Source organism: Oncorhynchus kisutch, linkage group LG29 (assembly GCF_002021735.2).
Source record: "Oncorhynchus kisutch isolate 150728-3 linkage group LG29, Okis_V2, whole genome shotgun sequence".
Lineage (NCBI taxonomy): Eukaryota > Metazoa > Chordata > Actinopteri > Salmoniformes > Salmonidae > Oncorhynchus > Oncorhynchus kisutch.
Window position 1 is genome coordinate 2,441,345 of NC_034202.2, and position 17,428 is coordinate 2,458,772.

Genomic DNA, 17,428 nt, shown 5'->3' on the forward strand with positions numbered 1-17,428 from the left:
AGGGAATTGGTACAGGATTGACATGAATTGAGGCCCAAGGGAGAATTGGACATGTGGAAAATTGAAAGGGGCTCCTACATGATGATGTCAGACATTAGGATAATTTACTAATCTTACCTAAGTCATTGTTTAAGAATAAGGCAAGGTTGTTACCTGGGCAGAGCCAGGTAACAAAGGGGGGATGGGTAAATAGTGTTCTAGAATAGGATGTGACCTACGGGATAATGAACTAATAAAAACATTTTTTTAGCTAATAAACAGAACAAATGTGAAACTGTTTGTTAACCAAACCTGTATGTCCAAGTTTTTATGCACTACAGGTGAACTACAGGTGAAGTCACTCAATCCAGTCCCATAGGCCTGTTGGGGGACCATACCAAGGACTCCTGGTGACAGCTAGCTAAAAGAGCTACCCGGATTCATATCGCACTGCGGGAGGGTAAGGCACATTAACACTGTCGAACAATAACAAAGTTCGAGAGGAGAACTGGAATTAACAGAATTCTGGGGGCCATCTCTCGAATGAAGAATACCTTACCTGTCCTTTCCTCACTGTTCTTGTTCATAGAAGTGAAAATGTGTCTGACTCTTGCTAATGATGTGTTTTCTGGAAGAGGGTGGGGCTTTATAGGTGAGCTGTCCACCCTAAACTGTATGGTTGGAGATCTTATTCCTACAACATGAACCCGAGAAGGCTAGAGGGTAATATTGACATAATTAAACGAGAAATTAGTATTAACCAAGCATAAGAGATCACTTGATCTGGATAAACAGGAAGTGAGAGTAGGATAGGGAGGGATGTTCCAGTGGAGTTCTATGTAAACCAAGTGGTGTCTGACTCCTTGGCAGTTCAGGACTAAGAGTAGCTATGATGGAAGACATATATGCAAGTCTCTGTAGTTCATGGAAACAAGTTATAGCTCACAGCATGTGAGAAGGCTACATAAATCTACATACCCAGCATGGAAGGAGAAAGTAAGGGTTTCAGTTGATAACCTAGTGCATTCCAGGTAGAAAAAGTTAGAGCAGCTGGTTGCTCTATAGGCAGCTGAATACAAGCATTGTCCCTGACAAAGCAGATATTGAAGGTGGAGTTATCCAGAGCCAAGAGCCGGTGTGGATAGTTCAGAAATTGAATTATTCACCTAAGGGAACAGCCTGTATAGTAAAGCTATTCATGAAAGCAGGAAAGCCAGATAACAACAGTTGTGTGGATTTGCACTATTTATATCCACATGTTCCTCTGAAATCTAGGCTTCCTCCCTTCACAGTGACAAGAGGAGATTGATACTGTCTGGCCCGGTATAGTGCTTATGGGACAGAGAATATTACTACTGATGGGGTGATGAGTGATTTGGCTGACTGGTTGAGATCTGGGGATTTCAGTAAGATAAGGAGGCTCAGGGCTCACATCTGTTGAATGTGTGGGAGAATGACATGATGGCCGAGTATTACTGGCTAATTGAACAGAGGTATGTGTACTGGTACATTTTGAGAATGCCTTTTACACTCATTGTGTTGACTAAACGGGAGAAAATAAGTACTCCGACTGGGTCTTTTGATGATAGGGTTTGTATTAATAACATTGTCTCAGCCTCCAGTATTTATGCTGCAGTAGTTTATGTGTCGGGGGGCTGGGGTCAGTTTGTTATATCTGGAGTACTTCTCCTGTCCTATTCGGTGTCCTGTGTGAATCTAAGTGTGCGTTCTCTAATTCTCTCCTTCTCTCTTTCTTTCTCTCTCTCGGAGGACCTGAGCCCTAGGACCATGCCCCAGGACTACCTGACATGATGACTCCTTGCTGTCCCCAGTCCACCTGGCCATGCTGCTGCTCCAGTTTCAACTTCCACCTGACTGTGCTGCTGCTCCAGTTTCAACTGTTCTGCCTTATTATTATTCGACCATGCTGGTCATTTATGAACATTTGAACATCTTGGCCATGTTCTGTTATAATCTCCACCCGGCACAGCCAGAAGAGGACTGGCCACCCCACATAGCCTGGTTCCTCTCTAGGTTTCTTCCTAGGTATTGGCCTTTCTAGGGAGTTTTTCCTAGCCACCGTGCTTCTACACCTGCATTGCTTGCTGTTTGGGGTTTTAGGCTGGGTTTCTGTACAGCACTTTGAGATATCAGCTGATGTACGAAGGGCTATATAAATAAATTTGATTTGATTTTGATTTGCATTGTGGATCCAAGGGTGGCAGATGAGATCAAAGCTACAAATTAGATCCTGGCAGGATTAGAGACAAGTATTTTTTGGTGGTCCACTCTCAATGAGAATGTGGATTGGATCGATTATATCTATTAAAAATCCACAGCGCCTCACCAATTATTTTAGAGATGTAATGAATGACTAGGCAGAATAGAATAGTCTTGGATGTTTGCTGGCTGAAGAGGGTGGGGGAGTATAGGTCATTTGACTCCGGGATATACAGTTGGGATAGATCAGTGACCAAGGCCTTGTCTGGTTTACACACCCTAGTTCACGAGTTGGAAATAAACTCAGGGGTGGATACTTCTCTGACTAAATTGGGTTGACAGGGTGTTTGAAAGATGGAAAAATTTTATGATCACTGTGTTATGGGCTACCTTCACCTGTGTGACTATGTTAAGTTTTGTACGGACGTGGTTGATGGCGTGTATGTATGAAAGTTATCATTTCCAGGACTCTGGAGAAATCAATGACGATTCAGATGGAGAGATATGGGCAGATTCCAGGTTCTGACCCGTGGAGGACTGAATGCCTGACTACAGGACAAGTGGACAAATCTGGATCTTTCATCATTGGGGAATTTATGTTTGATGAGACTAGTGTTGAGATGAAGGGGAATTAGATTTTAATTTGTTTCAATGATTAAACTGTTTTTTAATAAAGATTGTAACGAAAATCCTGAAAGAAGAATTATGTTACTGATGTAGGTTTAAAAACAGTTGGAGTTAAGGTTAGATTTGATTAATGATGGGTGAAGAGTCGGATAAACATTTATAATAATGTTGGTTATGTGTCTATTCATATGATAATCTGATAAACCTTTATAATAAGGTTAGTATGAGTAGGTTAATATTTTTATTTTGTAGATTTAAATGTATAATATTTGATCAAAGGGAGGATTGTTAGAGGAAATTGTGGTACTCTCCTGAAATAAACGCTGTTACCTTTGGCTTTTAAGACTGGTCTCAATCTACTTCATGCATAATTAATGAACTTACAAATCATTCATGAATTAGAATGAGTGTGAATTTGGTTTTGGCTACAAAACATACAGGAATTTAGAAATTCCACTAACAACCTGAACATTTTTTAAATAGTTTGGTTGATTTATTGGTCAAATTAACCAGTTAGCTATCTACTTTTTATAAGCAGCTAGCTAGCTCCTAGCTAGTTAGCTCTCATGTCAAACTCAAGTCTTTCAAAACTAATATCTGACTAACTCGGAAATGAGAAGTTATTTCAGAATGAAAGTTAACTGGCTAGCACATTATGCTTTGTGACATTATGTTAGCTAGCTATCCTGGTGCATTCGTTCTTTCGTGAGCTGGCTGCTCTTTCTAAATAGCATAATCTAATCTGTTCGAAACAGTGGCAGCAGGTGCAGCCATTCGGTTTTTAACATGCAACGGTGAAATAGGTGTATTTATGCTGTTATTCAAATGCAAAGATTGCTTTATATATCTTTTCAAAGAAACTATCTGTAGCTCTAAAACTTGGCATCATATTTCTGTCATGCTGCTTTGTTGACAACTCCAACCACCTCTGGTATTCAGCTAATCAGCGGCCACCACTGTGTCTCAAGAGACCCATCTCGATTGAGCTCTCTGTTTACCTGTAGTTGATATTCCGGCGGGAGGTGACGTCCCAGCTCCGGATAGCTTCCATCATCTTGTCCATGACCGTGTCCCTCAGTGGCTCTTCCATGGCCCACGCCTCTGGCCCATCGAACATGGGACAGCACCCCGCACGCATTATAGGACACCTCGATCCCATCCGCCTTGCTGTCCAGCAGGTTACTGTCACCAGAGAACAGTCACAGTAGCAAAGCAGAATCCAACTTGATTTATCCAGGTTAGTGTCAATAGTATTGCAATCTCTATTGCAAAACGAACCTGGGTCCGTATGCATCAAGCGACTCATAGTAGAAGTGCTGATCTAAAATCAGGTCCTCCCTATCCATGTAATCTTAATCACTGTGATCCAAAAGGCAAAACTGATCCTAAATCAGCACCCCTACTCTGAGATGCTTGATACATACGGCCCCTGGTCCAAGATAGCAGCAGGATCAGACAAGACTACATTTAACCATTTAATATAGACAAAGGACCTTCTCTTACCTGAAGACAGAGATGAACTGTGGTGTGAGGAGTTGTGGTCGCAGAGCCCTCACTTCTGCCACATTACCCAGCAGCCCCAGCATGTTACGGTGGAGCTCCTGCTTGTCTGGAAACTCCTGAGAGCCAGGGGAGGACAAAGAGGACATACAAAAGCAACACACAGGATGATGAGACCGAGAATCTTCAGTGGAAAATACTGTTTGAGGGGCAAAACCTAGCATTCCCTGACAGAACAGAACCTTTCAGGTGAAAAAAAAGAGAGATGAGAGATTGAGTTTATGTTGTAGATTTAAACAAATCCCTGAGGTGTGCTAACCTTCAGGCAGTCCAGGAAGAGGCTCATGCCCTTGCAGTTAAGGAACATCTGACAGTTGTCTGGCGTCTCGTCAGTGATGTTCCACAGGGCACTCCAGGAGAACTCCATTACCTGGTCACACTGTAGAAAGAGCAAAAAAATGTGGTTGGTATTTGTTTTTATCCAAAGTGAACTCTAGGTAGCCTGCCAGGCAATGCCATTCCAGACAATACACCTGAATTGGCTTAACACGCAATTCTTAAGGATTGCATGTAGAAATACTATTATGTCTGGAATGAGCTAAGACTCATCACAATCCAAATGTGATGTTGTTCAATCCAGTTTTACAGGTTCTGCGAGGTCATTTCGGACTTGTAGAATGGTAGGGATGTACAAAATGTGGATTTTTGATTCACAAGAAATAATAAAAATGAGACTCACCATCCTGTCCTGTAGCTTTTTCTTGATGAGATTCAACATTGTCTGAGAAAAAAAAACAACTTCATGAAGCATCAATGACCTACTGCGGGCTGTTTGAGAGAGAGAATCTATGAATCTGTGTATAAGTATACGGATACATCAGTCTTCCCTACCTTGACGAAGCCCATCATGCCCACAGCCTCCTTGTGGTGGTTGTCCACCTGGCAGACCAGGGCGTTGCAGAGGTGCACGGCGATGCGCTGGATGGACCCGTCCTGCCGGACCGGCTCCAGGATCTTCAGCAGCAGCAGGTTGACCCGGCCGTACTGGAACTCCAGCTCCTCAGGGATGCTGAAGTTACACAATGTCAGGCAGCAGTTCCTCTGGACCTGGGATTGGTGAGGAGGGGGGAAAGGGGGAGCTGAGTTGAGGGATATGGTGGAAACTCCTTCAGCCTTAGTTTATACCAATCCATTCCTTTAACATTTGTGAAGGGAATAAATGTTGCTTTAACTTGAGAAGGGAAGAGACTACATGTTGGTTGGCGTGATGGGTCAGTTGACCCCTCCAGACCGGGGTTCAGATACTTTTAAAAATATCTCAATTTCACGTACATTCGAAGTAAGTATTCAGATATATTTTATTTGAAAAGACAAGTAGTTGAATGTTTGTTCCTGCTTTAAATGACGTTCACCTTATAAAGGCTTCATAAAGCCATTACAATCCCTTCATAAGCACTACATAAATGTGTTAAAAAGCATATATAACCATATGTCATGCTTCATAAATGTGGTAACCTCCAAATGTCAAATGTGACATAACCCACTAGGTTGAATATGATATCAACATGTGCTTTATAAAGGGTGACATGTTGTGCTTTAGGGTGACATGTGCTTTATAAAGGGTGACATGTTGTGCTTTAGGGTGACATGTGCTTTATAAAGGGTGACATGTTGTGCTTTAGGGTGACATGTGCTTTATAAAGGGTGACATGTTGTGCTTTAGGGTGACATGTGCTTTATAAAGGGTGACATGTTGTGCTTTAGGGTGACATGTGCTTTATAAAGGGTGGCATGTTGTGCTTTAGGGTGACATGTGCTTTATAAAGGGTGACATGTTGTGCTTTAGGGTGACATGTGCTTTATAAAGGGTGACATGTTGTGCTTTAGGGTGACATGTGCTTTATAAAGGGTGACATGTTGTGCTTTAGGGTGACATGTGCTTTATAAAGGGTGACATGTTGTGCTTTAGGGTGACATGTGCTTTATAAAGGGTGACATGTTGTGCTTTAGGGTGACATGTGCTTTATCATTGTATATGGAATACATTTTGGCTTAGAGCAAGAACTATTCTGGGTGAAGAAATAAAAGACTGGTAGGGAATACTCAGTAGGGTCTGTAGAATGTATACAGTGGCTTCGGAAAGTATTCAGACCCCTGGACTTTTTCCACATTTTTATTACGTAACAGCCTTATTCTAAAATTGATTCAAATAGTTTTTTCCCCTAATCAACAATACCAAATAATGACAAAGCAAAAAACGTTTTTTAGACATTTTTAGCAAATTTATTTAACATAAACAGAAATACCTTATTTACATAAGTATTCAGCCACTTTGCTATGAGACACGAAAAATTGAGCTCAGGTGTATCCTGTTTCCGTTGATCTTCCTTGAGATGTTTCTAATACTTGTTTAGAGTCTACATGTGATAAATTCAATTGATTGGACATGATTTGGAAAGGCACACAACTGTCTATATAAGGTCCCACAGTTGACAGTGAATGTCAGAGCAAAAACAAAGCCATGAGGTCGAAGGAATTGTCTGTAGAGCTCCGAGACAGGATTGTGTCGAGGCACAGATCAGGGGGAAGAGTACCAAAAAACACAGTGGCTTCCATTATTTTTGGATCCACCAAGACTCTTCCTAGAGCTGGCCGCCCAGCCAAACTGAGCAGTCGGGAGAGAAGGGCCTTGGTCTGGAGGGTGACTCTGACAGAGCTCCAGAGTTCCTCTGTGGAGATGGAAGAACCTTCCAGAAGGATAACCATCTCTCCAGCACTCCACCAAATCAGGCCTTTACGGTAGAGTGGCCAGATGGAAGCCACTCCACAGTAAAAGGCACATGACAGCCAGCTTGGAGTTTGCCAAAAGGCGCCTAAAGACACTCAGACAATGAAAAACAAGATTCTGATGAAACCAACATTGAACTCTTTGGCCTCAATGCCAAGCGTCACGTCTGGAGGAAACCAGGCACCATCCCTACGGTGAAGCATGGTGGGGATGTTTTTCAGTGGCAGGGACCGTGAGACTAGTCAAGATTGAGGCAAAGACGAACGGAGCAAAATACAGAGAGATCCTTGATGAAGTCAGGAGCAGGTTCTCAGACTGGGGCAAAAGTTCACCTTCCAACAGGACAACAACCCAAAGCACACAGCCAAGACAACGAAGGAGTGGCTTCGCGACAAGTCACAATATCCTTAGACGGCCCAGCCAAAGCCCGGACTTGAACCTGATCGAACATCTCTGGAGAGACCTGGAATTAGCTGTGCAACGACACTCCCCGTCCAACCTGACAAGAGCTTGAGAGGATCTGCAGAGAATAGGAAAAACTCCCCAAATACAGGTGTGCCAATCTTGTAGCGTCATACCCAAGAAGACTTGATTGGTGCTGTAATTGCCAAAGGTGCTTAAATAAAGTACTAAGTAAAGGGTCTGAATACTTATGCAAATGTTATATTACATTTTTTAAATTGTATTTTTGCCCCCAAAAATTGCTTTGTCATTATGGGGTATTGTGTGTCGATCGATGAGTTATTTTTTAATTTTAATACATTTTTGAATAAGGCTGTAACGTAACCGTGACCTCCTGGTACTGCTCCATGCCGTTGAGCACCACCTGGATGACCTGCCGGCGCAACCGCACACTCTGGTCACTGCGGTACTCTGTGTTGGTCAAGTAGAAGAGGGCCGCGCTGCCCGTCACCTGGATGCTCTTGTCATACTTGTGGCACTTCAGTGCAGCGATCACCAGCTGGTGGATCACGACAAGACAGAAGGGTTATAGCACAAGGGGGGTATAGGAATAAAGAACGCAGACCCTTGAGGTGCTGAATAGGAATACAGGTAACTGAGAAAGATAAAAATAAAGCCACACAATCCATTCTTCTCTGAAGTTCACTGCAAAATGATAAAGGAGTGTGCGACTTTCATTTATAAAGCAGAAAACCACAGAGGTGTGATAAGTAAACAAGTGGGCTCTCACGCTATCTAAAGCATTAAAGAAGCATTTCTTTGAAGAGAAACGCTGAGACACTCTACTTTAATTTAAACCAAAAAGGACCCTAACCTGCAGTGCCCGCAGTAGCTGGCTGCAGTGCTGTATCCTGGCGATATCAAACAGCTGGTTGATGGCTCGGTGGGCCAGCTCCGGGCGGAACTCTGTGTAGACCTCGATGGCATTAAGGACCTGGTCTTCATTCTTAGAGCCTGTGACCTAAACCACACATGATAGACAGATGATGTATTTAAGGGGCAATCAGCAACTGCTACATATATTTTTTGGGCTTATGACATATACCCATTGATTCTTGAAGAATATAACTTATGCATGCCTCATGAGCTTGTTCAACTGTCCTACCCCATCAGAACCCAAAATATGAACATGGTTAAAACTAGAAGTACATTTCCTGAATAAAATCTGGTGCGCATGCTAGCTTGTGAGGGATCGATTGATTGATAGGATTGCCTGAACATGTGAAACTTTGTTTGGTGCCATAGCTTGAACGGTTCCAGACAATGTTGGTGGGTTATTTAATGCAAATGTGTTACGATCAACTAGGAGTGGTGGTGGGTGGAATCAGGCGCAGAGAGCAGGGTTCAGTCTTTCCTTCAAATTTATTCCCCAGTGCAACAAAACAGTCACGCCAACACACAGGGCGTATAATAGGTTGCCGGTCCAAACAACAGGACAAAATAGTCCGGAGAATAAATGTACGAATAACTCACACCATCAAACACAGAGTAACACCAACAAGCCCGCACAAATACCCAGCGGGCCTAGTGCCCTTAAATACCCTACAAACAAACCCTAATACAAAACAGGTGTACCCAATTACCCTATAACCAAAAACAAACGTAAAGGAAATCGATGGCAGCTAATAGGCCGGTGACGACGACCGCCGAGCACCGCCCGAACAGGAAGAGGCACCGTCTTCGGCAAGGTTCGTGACAAAATGTATATAAAATGTATATCGTTATAGTTGATACACGTTCTAGAATTTGATGTTAGGATAGCCTGAACATGAGAAAGTTGGTTTGGTGTCTCTAGCTTGAATGGTTCAAGAGTTACTGTTGATTTTGCTACACCTGCAATAACATCTGCTAAATAAACCACATGACCAAATGTATGTGGACATTTGTTCGTCAAACATCTCATTCCAAAATCATGGGTTAATATGAAGTTGATATGGAGTTGGTCCTCCATTTGCTGCTATAACAGTCTCCACACTTCTGGGAAGGCTGTCCATACAGTGCCTTGCGAAAGTATTCGGCCCCCTTGAACTTTGCGACCTTTTGCCACATTTCAGGCTTCAAATAAACATAAAGATATAACGCCCAATTTTTTCAGTTTTTGATTTGTTAAAAAAGTTTGAAATATCCAATAAATGTCGTTCCACATCATGATTGTGTCCCACTTGTTGTTGATTCTTCACAAAAAAATACAGTTTTATATCTTTATGTTTGAAGCCTGAAATGTGGCAAAAGGTCGCAAAGTTCAAGGGGGCCGAATACTTTCGCAAGGCACTGTAGATGTTGGAACATTGTTGCGGGGACTTGCTTCCATTCAGTCACAAAAGCATTAGTGAGGTCAGGCACTGATGTTGGGCGATTAGGCCTGGCTCGCAATGGGCGTTCTAATTCATCCCAAAGATATTTGATGGGTTTGAGGTCAGAGACCGGTGCAGGTCAGTCAAGTTCTTCCACACCGATCTCGACAAACAATTTCTGTATGGACCGGCATTTGCATTGCTCATGGTGATCTTAGGCTTGTGTGCGGTGGCTCGGCCATGGAAACCCATTTCATGAAGCTCCTAACAAACCATTATTGTGCTGATGTTGGAACTCGGTAGTGAGTGTTGCAACCGAGGACAGACAATTTTTATGTGCTACGCGTTTCAGCGCTCGCAGGTTCCGTTCTGTGTGCTTGTGTGGCCTATCACTTTGCGGATGAGCTGTTGTTGCTCCTAGATGTACCACTTCACAACAACAGCACTTACAGTTGACCAGGGCAGCTTTAGTAGGGCAGAAACTTGACAAACTGACTTCTTGGAAAGGTGGCATCCTATGACGGTGCCAGGTGAAAATCACTGAGCTCTTCAGTACAGGCCATTCTACACCAACGTTTGTCTATGGAGATTGCATGGCTGTGTGCTCGATTTTATTTGAAATTGCAGAATCCACTAATTTAAAGGGAGGTCCACATACTTCTGTATATATAGTGTATATGAAAACACCCTCAAATATTCCATACATTACACAGTCATGGTGTTTGGAGACTTTTTAGTTTCACAGTGTAGCTGCCTGCTCCATATATACTATACCTATTTTAGAAACACTTAAAATAAGGGCAGTGTTTCGTGAAGTCTTACCCTGGCATGACATAGAACAGTTCACAGAATTGTCCATTTTAAGAAATGTAGCCAATTTATTATTTACAACATTTACAACATTTAGCTAACAGATAGTTAATCAAGAGATTATTACCTTTGTCTTGATTCAGCAGTCTAGTCCATATCATCCATATCATCATGGCATTTGTAGTTCTTTATGATAGCCACATTAGCAGCTAATTAGCATTTCATTTTTGGGGGGTAAATATATTGCTAAAAGTCACCTTGTCCAAGAGAGATGTACACAGTTACCAAAACGTCACACCTACACGAAACACAGTCCATATTTTAAGTGTTTCTACAATCCCCTATTGGAAAAATGAATGGTGGAAAAACAAATTGGAACCATTTCTTTGATCACTAGGTTTTATGGGTATTATGACTCATTCTGTGGTAGACTTTAGGCTCAAATACATACGGAGGCGAGTGTACGTACGTACGTACGTACGTACATACATACATAGATACATGGTTTCCATGTTTTACCATTCCATTTCAGCCATTATTATGAGCCGTTCTCCCCTCACCAGCCTCCTCTGATCATACAAACATACATATACACCAGGGTGGTATTCATTAGCGCACACTATGGCAAAACGTTTTGGAATGGAAAGAGAAAACAAATGTTTCTTATTGGGCAATATCAGGTAGTTGTTTCCTGTTTCAGTCAGTTGTCTTCTGTTTGATGCTGATTGAATACCACCCTGGTGTAGCCTCTTAGAGACTGACTGGATGTGCAGGTTTTTGGTTCAACAATGCTCTAGCATTTGTTCCAGCTCTGTAGTAACACAGCTAATTTGTCTAATCGTGGACCTGAACGAAGACCTTGATAAGAAAATATTTGAATTAGGGGTGTTAGTGATGAGCTGGAGCAAAAGCCTACGCACCCAGCAGTTCTCCAGGACCGGAGTTGGTCAAACTTTACCTTGTAAGCAGGGATGTGTGTCACATTACAAAGGGTGGTGTTGTAGAGCCCCAGAAACTGCAGAGGCCTCTTTAGCTCCTGGAAAGGGTAGATGCTGCTCTTGCAGGGCTCGATACTAAAAAAGAAAAAGAAGACATGACGTCACACTTACATAACATGGAAAACGTACCGAGAATACATCAACCAGTCCTACTACTTACATGACAAAGGATGATGCTGAAATCCACTTGAACATAGAGCAAACATAAGCTCTTCATATATAAACACATACATACATACACGCACGCACAAACGCAGTCGGAAGTTTACATACACTTAGGCTGGGATCATTAAAACTTGTTTTTCAACCACTCCACAAATTTCTTGTTAACAAACTATAGTTTTGGCAAGTCGGTTAGTGCATCTACTTTGTGCAAGACACAAGTAATTTTTCCAACATTACAGACAGATTATTTAACTTATTATTCACTGTATCACAATTCCAGTGGGTCAGAAGTTTACGTACACTAAGTTGACTATGCCTTTAAACAGCTTGGAAAATTCCAGAAAATGATGTCATGGCTTTAGAAGCTTCTGATAGGCTAATTGACATCATTTGAGTCAATTGGAGGTGTACCTGTGGATGTATTTCAAGGCCTACCTTCAAACTCAGTGCCTCTTTGCTTGACATGGGAATATAATAGTATAATAGTATACAAGTATAAACACCATGGGACCACGCAGCCATCATACCGCTCAGGAAGGAGATGCGTTCTGTCTCCTAGAGAAAAACGTACTTAGGTGCAAAAAGTGCAAATCAATCCCAGAACAACAGCAAAGGACCTTGTGAAGATGCTGGAGGAAACAGGTACAAAAGTATCTATATCCACAGTAAAAATGAGTCCTATATTGACATAACCTGAAAGGCTGCTCAGAAAGGAAGAAGCCACTGCTCTAAAACCGCCATAAAAAAGCCAGACTACGGTTTGCAACTGCACATGGGGACAAAGATCATACTTTTGGGGGAAATGTCCTCTGGTGTGATGAAACAAAAATAGAACTGTTTGGCCATAATGACCATCGTTATGTTTGGAGGAGAAAAGGGGGGCTTGCAAGCAGAAGAACACCATCCCAACCGTGAAGCACGGGGGTGACAGCATCATGTTGTGGGGGTGATTTGCTGCAGGAGGGACTGAAGTACTTCACAAAATATATGGCATCACGAGGAAAGAAAATTATGTAGATATATTGAAGCAACATCTCAAGACATCAGTCAGGGAGTTAAAGCTTGGTCGCAAATGGGTCTTCCAAATGGACAATGCCCCAAGCATACTTTCAAAGTTGTGGCAAAATGGCTTAATGACAACAAAGTCAAGGTATTGGAGTGGCCATCACAAAGCCCTGACCTCAATCCTATAGAACATTTGTAGGCAGAACTGAAAAAGCGTGTGAAAATGCTTGTGCGAGCAAGGAGGCCTACAACCTGACTCAGTTACACCAGCTCTGTCAGGAGGAATGGGCCAAGATTCACCCAACTTATTGTTGGAAGCTTGTGGAATGCTTCCCAAAAAGTTTGACCCAAGTTCAACAATTTAAAGGCAATGCTACCAAATACTAATTGAGTGTATGTAAACTTCTGAACCACTGGGAATGTGATGAAATAAATAAAAGTTGAAATCACTCTCTCTACTATTATTCTGACATTTCACATTCTTTAAATAAAGTGGTGATAAAATAAAGCTAACTGACCTAAAACAGGGAATTTTTACTCTGATTAAATGTCAGGAATTGTGAAAAACAGAGTTTAAATGTAGTTGGCTAAGGTGTATGTCAACTTCAGACTTCAAATGTAGATGCTTTGCGAGTCATCTAAACTCAGCAAAAAAAGAAAGGTCCCTTTTTCAGAACCCTGTCTTTCAAAGATAATTTGTAAAAATACAAATAACTTCCCAGATCTTCAAGTTTTTCGTTGAAGGAATGAGCATTACACCGAGGGTCTGTCATGGTCTGGAGTGGTGATTCACAGCATCATCGGACTGAGCTTGTTGTCATTGCAGGCAATCTCAACGCTGTGTGTTACAGGGAGGACATCCTCCTCCCTCATGTGGTACCCTTCCTGCAGGCTCATCCTGACATGACCCTCCAGCATGACAATGCCACCAGCCATACTGCTCGTTCTGTGCGTGATTTCCTGCAAGACAGGAATGTCAGTGTTCTGCCATGGCCAGTGAAGAGCACAGATCTCAATCCCATTGAGCACATCTGGGACCTGTTGGATCGGGGTGGGTGAGGGCTAGAGCCATTCCCCCCAAAAATGTCCGGGAAGTTGCAGGTGCCTTGGTGGAAGAGTGGGGTAACGTCTCACAACAAGAACTGGCAAATCTGGTGCAGTCCATGAGGAGGAGATGCACTGCAGTACTTAATGCAGCAGGTGGTCACACCAGATACTGACTGTTACTTTTGACTTTGACCCCCCCTTTGTTCAGGGACACATTATTCCATTTCTGTTAGTCACACGTCTGTGGAACTTGTTCAGTTTATGTCTCAGTTGTTGAATCTTGTTATGTTAATACAAATATTTACACATGTTAAGTTTGCTGAAAATAAACGCAGTTGACAGTGAGAGGATGTTTATTTTTTTGTTGAGTTTATAAGCTAGTGTCATAGAAGCACCTTGGACGTCCCATGGCCTCCTCGAAGTGTGGGACTATGCAGTTGTCCAGCATGATATGACCTGAGATGTCCAGTGACACCAGGTTGACTAGGCCCTGCACAATGGCCGTCAGGATCTTACGGGTCATCATGAACTTGGAATTGCGCTCTCTAGAGATATCCAGGTGCCTAGGGAACATAGAAAGAAGGGTACAAAAAATTGTACAAGTCTACTGCACAACTAGTGATCTTTGCTTGATTTAGATAATTCAATTTGAGAAGCTGAGAGTTCAAGATAATACATTCCTCATCATGATGAACAGTTCTTGTTGATTAATTATTGACCAAAACCCTACATTTATAATCATCACCTAGCCATGATCTAGGACTTAAAACAAACAATGACACACACAGTATCCTGCAACATATCTTGAACTCTCAACTTGAACTCTCTAAATCAAGCAAATTCTGATGGTTATCCCAGAACCAAGGTGCCCGAAAAATAAACCATTTTGAGGCCGTTATCAAGATTAAACCCTTTACATCGCTCTTCCCAGCTCACCTGAGGTGTCCCAGCTCCACCACCGTGTTGATTAGCTCCTCGGAGAGGTCCACATTGTAGAGCACTAGCGAGGCCAGCCTCTCCTTCCAGTGGGCCAGGAAGGCAGCCTTGGGCAGCGGCACCCCGGACAGGTCTAGGGAGGTGAGGACCGGCAGGGGCTTGAGCAGAGCCTCAGCGTCCACCTCCTCAGGCAGACCCCCGAGGTTGAGCAGCCGCAGCCGGTTGAAGCCCTGGAAGCTGAAGTCTGTGTCCGGTGCCTGTCTGGAGGCCGGCCTCTCTTCCTCCTCTTCTTCGTCGCATACCAGTGGGGCACCACCCTTGCGATAGAAGATGCGGCTGCAGCCGAACAGGCTGAGGGAGACCAGGGTCTGGCGGAATCTGGTTAAAGTCCTGAGGCTGCTAGCTGATAGGTTGTTGCAGTAGGTGAGGTGGAGCTCTATCAAGTCCTGGTTGGGGCGAAGAGTGGCTGTGTTAGTTCAAAACAAACGTTGAATGTCACTGTTTCATTGCTTAGCCTATGTTTCCTGAATTGGTCATGTAGAAAGGCACCATTGACCTGTTTTGGTAACACTTTACCTAAAGGCTGCAGGTATAATTATTTATACAGTGCCTTCGGAAAGCATTCAGACCACTTTACTTTTCCCACATTGTTACATTACAGCTTTATTCTAAAATGGATTAAATAAAAAAATGTGTCATCAATCTACACACAATAGCCCATAATGACAAGCGAAAACAGGTTTAGACATTTTTTGCAAATATATTAAAATAAAAACAGAAATACCTTATTTAGATAAGTATTCAGACCCTTTGCTATGAGACTCTAAATTTAGCTCGGGTGCATCCTGTTTCCATTGATCATCCTTGAGATGTTTCTACAATTTGATTGGAGTCTACCTGTTGTAAATTCAATTGATTGGACAAGATTTGGAAAGGCACACACATGTCTATATAAGGTCCCACAGTTGGCAGCGCATGTCAGCAAAAACCATGCCATGAGGTCAAAGGAATTGCGCGTAGAGCTCTGAGACAGGATTGTGTAGAGGCACAGATCTGAGGAATGGTACCAAAAATGTCTGCAGCACTGAAGGTGCCCAAGAACACAGTGGCCTCCATCATTCTTAAATGGAAGAGGTTTGGAACCACCAAGACTCTTCCTAGAGCTGGTCAGAGTTCCAGAGTTCCTCTGTGGAGATGGGAGAACCTTCCAGAAGGACAACCATCTCTGCAAGCACTCCACCAATCAGGGATTTATGGTAGAGTGGCCAGGTGGAAGCCACTCCTCAGTAAAAGGTACTGTACATGACAGCCCGCTTGGAGTTTGCCAAAAGGCACCTAAAGACTCTCAGACAACGAGAAACAAAAGGTATGATGAAACCAAGATGAAGTCTTTGGCCGGAATGCCAAGCGCCATGTCTGGGGGAAACCTGGCACCATCCCTAAGGTAAAGCATGATGGTGGCAGCATCATGCTGTGGATATGTTTTTCAGCGGCAAGGACTGAAAGACTAGTCAGGATCGAGGCAAAGATGAACGGAGAAAAGTACAGAGAGATTCATGATGACCTGCTCCAGAGCGCTCAAGACCTCAGACTGGGGTGAAGGTTCTCCTTCCAAAAGGACAACAACCATAACCACACAGCCAAGACAATGCAGGAGTGGCTTTGGGGACAAATCTCTGAATATCCTTGAGAAGCCCAGTCAGAGCCCGGACTTGAACCCGATCGAACATCTCTGGAGAGACCAGAAAATAGCTGTGCAGTGTCACTCCACCTCTATACTGACAGAGCTTGAGAGGATCTGCAGAGAAGAATGAGAGGAACTCCCCAAATACAGGTGTGCCAAGCTTGTAGCATCATACCCAAGAAGACTCAAGGCTGTAAATCGCTGCCAATGGTGCTTCAACAAAGTAGTGAGTAAAGGGTCTGAATACTTATGTAAATATGGCATTTCAGGATTCAGCATTTTTTTTTTTACTAGGCAAGTCAGTTAAGAACAAATTCTTATTTTCAATGACGGCCTAGGAACAGTGGGTTAACTGCCTGTTCAAGGGCAGAACGACAGATTTTTGTACCTTGTCAGCTCGGGGATTTGAACTTGCAACCTTTCGGTTACTAGTCCAATGCTCTAACCACTAGGCTACACTGCCGCCCTCACGAAGATTTGAAAGGCCCAGAATGGTTGAATTATAAGGCCGCAATTTGATTGGTTTAATTATATAGGGGCAATTTGAAAATGGGCTTACGTATGACCTTTTTGAGGTGCGCTATGTTATGAATTTCCCTTCTGCTGGTGGGGTGTACTGTACAAGACAAAACCCTTTGGTATCAATTATCAAGTCTAGCCTTACAGTACCAGGTGAACTAACGCTGTCGGACATTAAGGGGTTTGTGAACCGAGACCTTACAGCCTTGACCCTGCTCACCCCCTCATAGTTGTGCTACTGTCAATTTAAGCAGTGGAAACACTACTCCATTAGCCTGTTAACACCTGTAGCTGAACTTCCAAATAAAGACAACAGTGGAGAAAGAGACAGGATTCACCGAAGGGGTTCCAGCATTAATTCCAGCAAAATTGCAAACTGTTTTAGACACTGATG

General features: G+C 42.9%; 1 protein-coding gene across 1 annotated transcript in view; it reads right to left on the bottom strand.

Moving 5' to 3' along the window:
- Positions 1 to 753: 753 nt before the first annotated feature.
- The window catches only part of LOC109873544 (protein zer-1 homolog), a 58,940-nt gene continuing 42,265 nt past the window's right edge, over positions 754 to 17,428 (bottom strand). The window contains exons 2-12 of the mRNA XM_031808713.1: positions 14,832 to 15,277; positions 14,291 to 14,458; positions 11,639 to 11,753; positions 8,391 to 8,537; positions 7,902 to 8,075; positions 5,218 to 5,433; positions 5,066 to 5,107; positions 4,646 to 4,765; positions 4,330 to 4,445; positions 3,825 to 4,008; positions 754 to 762 (exon numbers count right to left, since the gene is read on the bottom strand). Coding sequence (XP_031664573.1) covers positions 754 to 762; positions 3,825 to 4,008; positions 4,330 to 4,445; positions 4,646 to 4,765; positions 5,066 to 5,107; positions 5,218 to 5,433; positions 7,902 to 8,075; positions 8,391 to 8,537; positions 11,639 to 11,753; positions 14,291 to 14,458; positions 14,832 to 15,277 — 1,737 coding nt within the window. The remainder of the gene's footprint in view (positions 763 to 3,824; positions 4,009 to 4,329; positions 4,446 to 4,645; positions 4,766 to 5,065; positions 5,108 to 5,217; positions 5,434 to 7,901; positions 8,076 to 8,390; positions 8,538 to 11,638; positions 11,754 to 14,290; positions 14,459 to 14,831; positions 15,278 to 17,428) is intronic.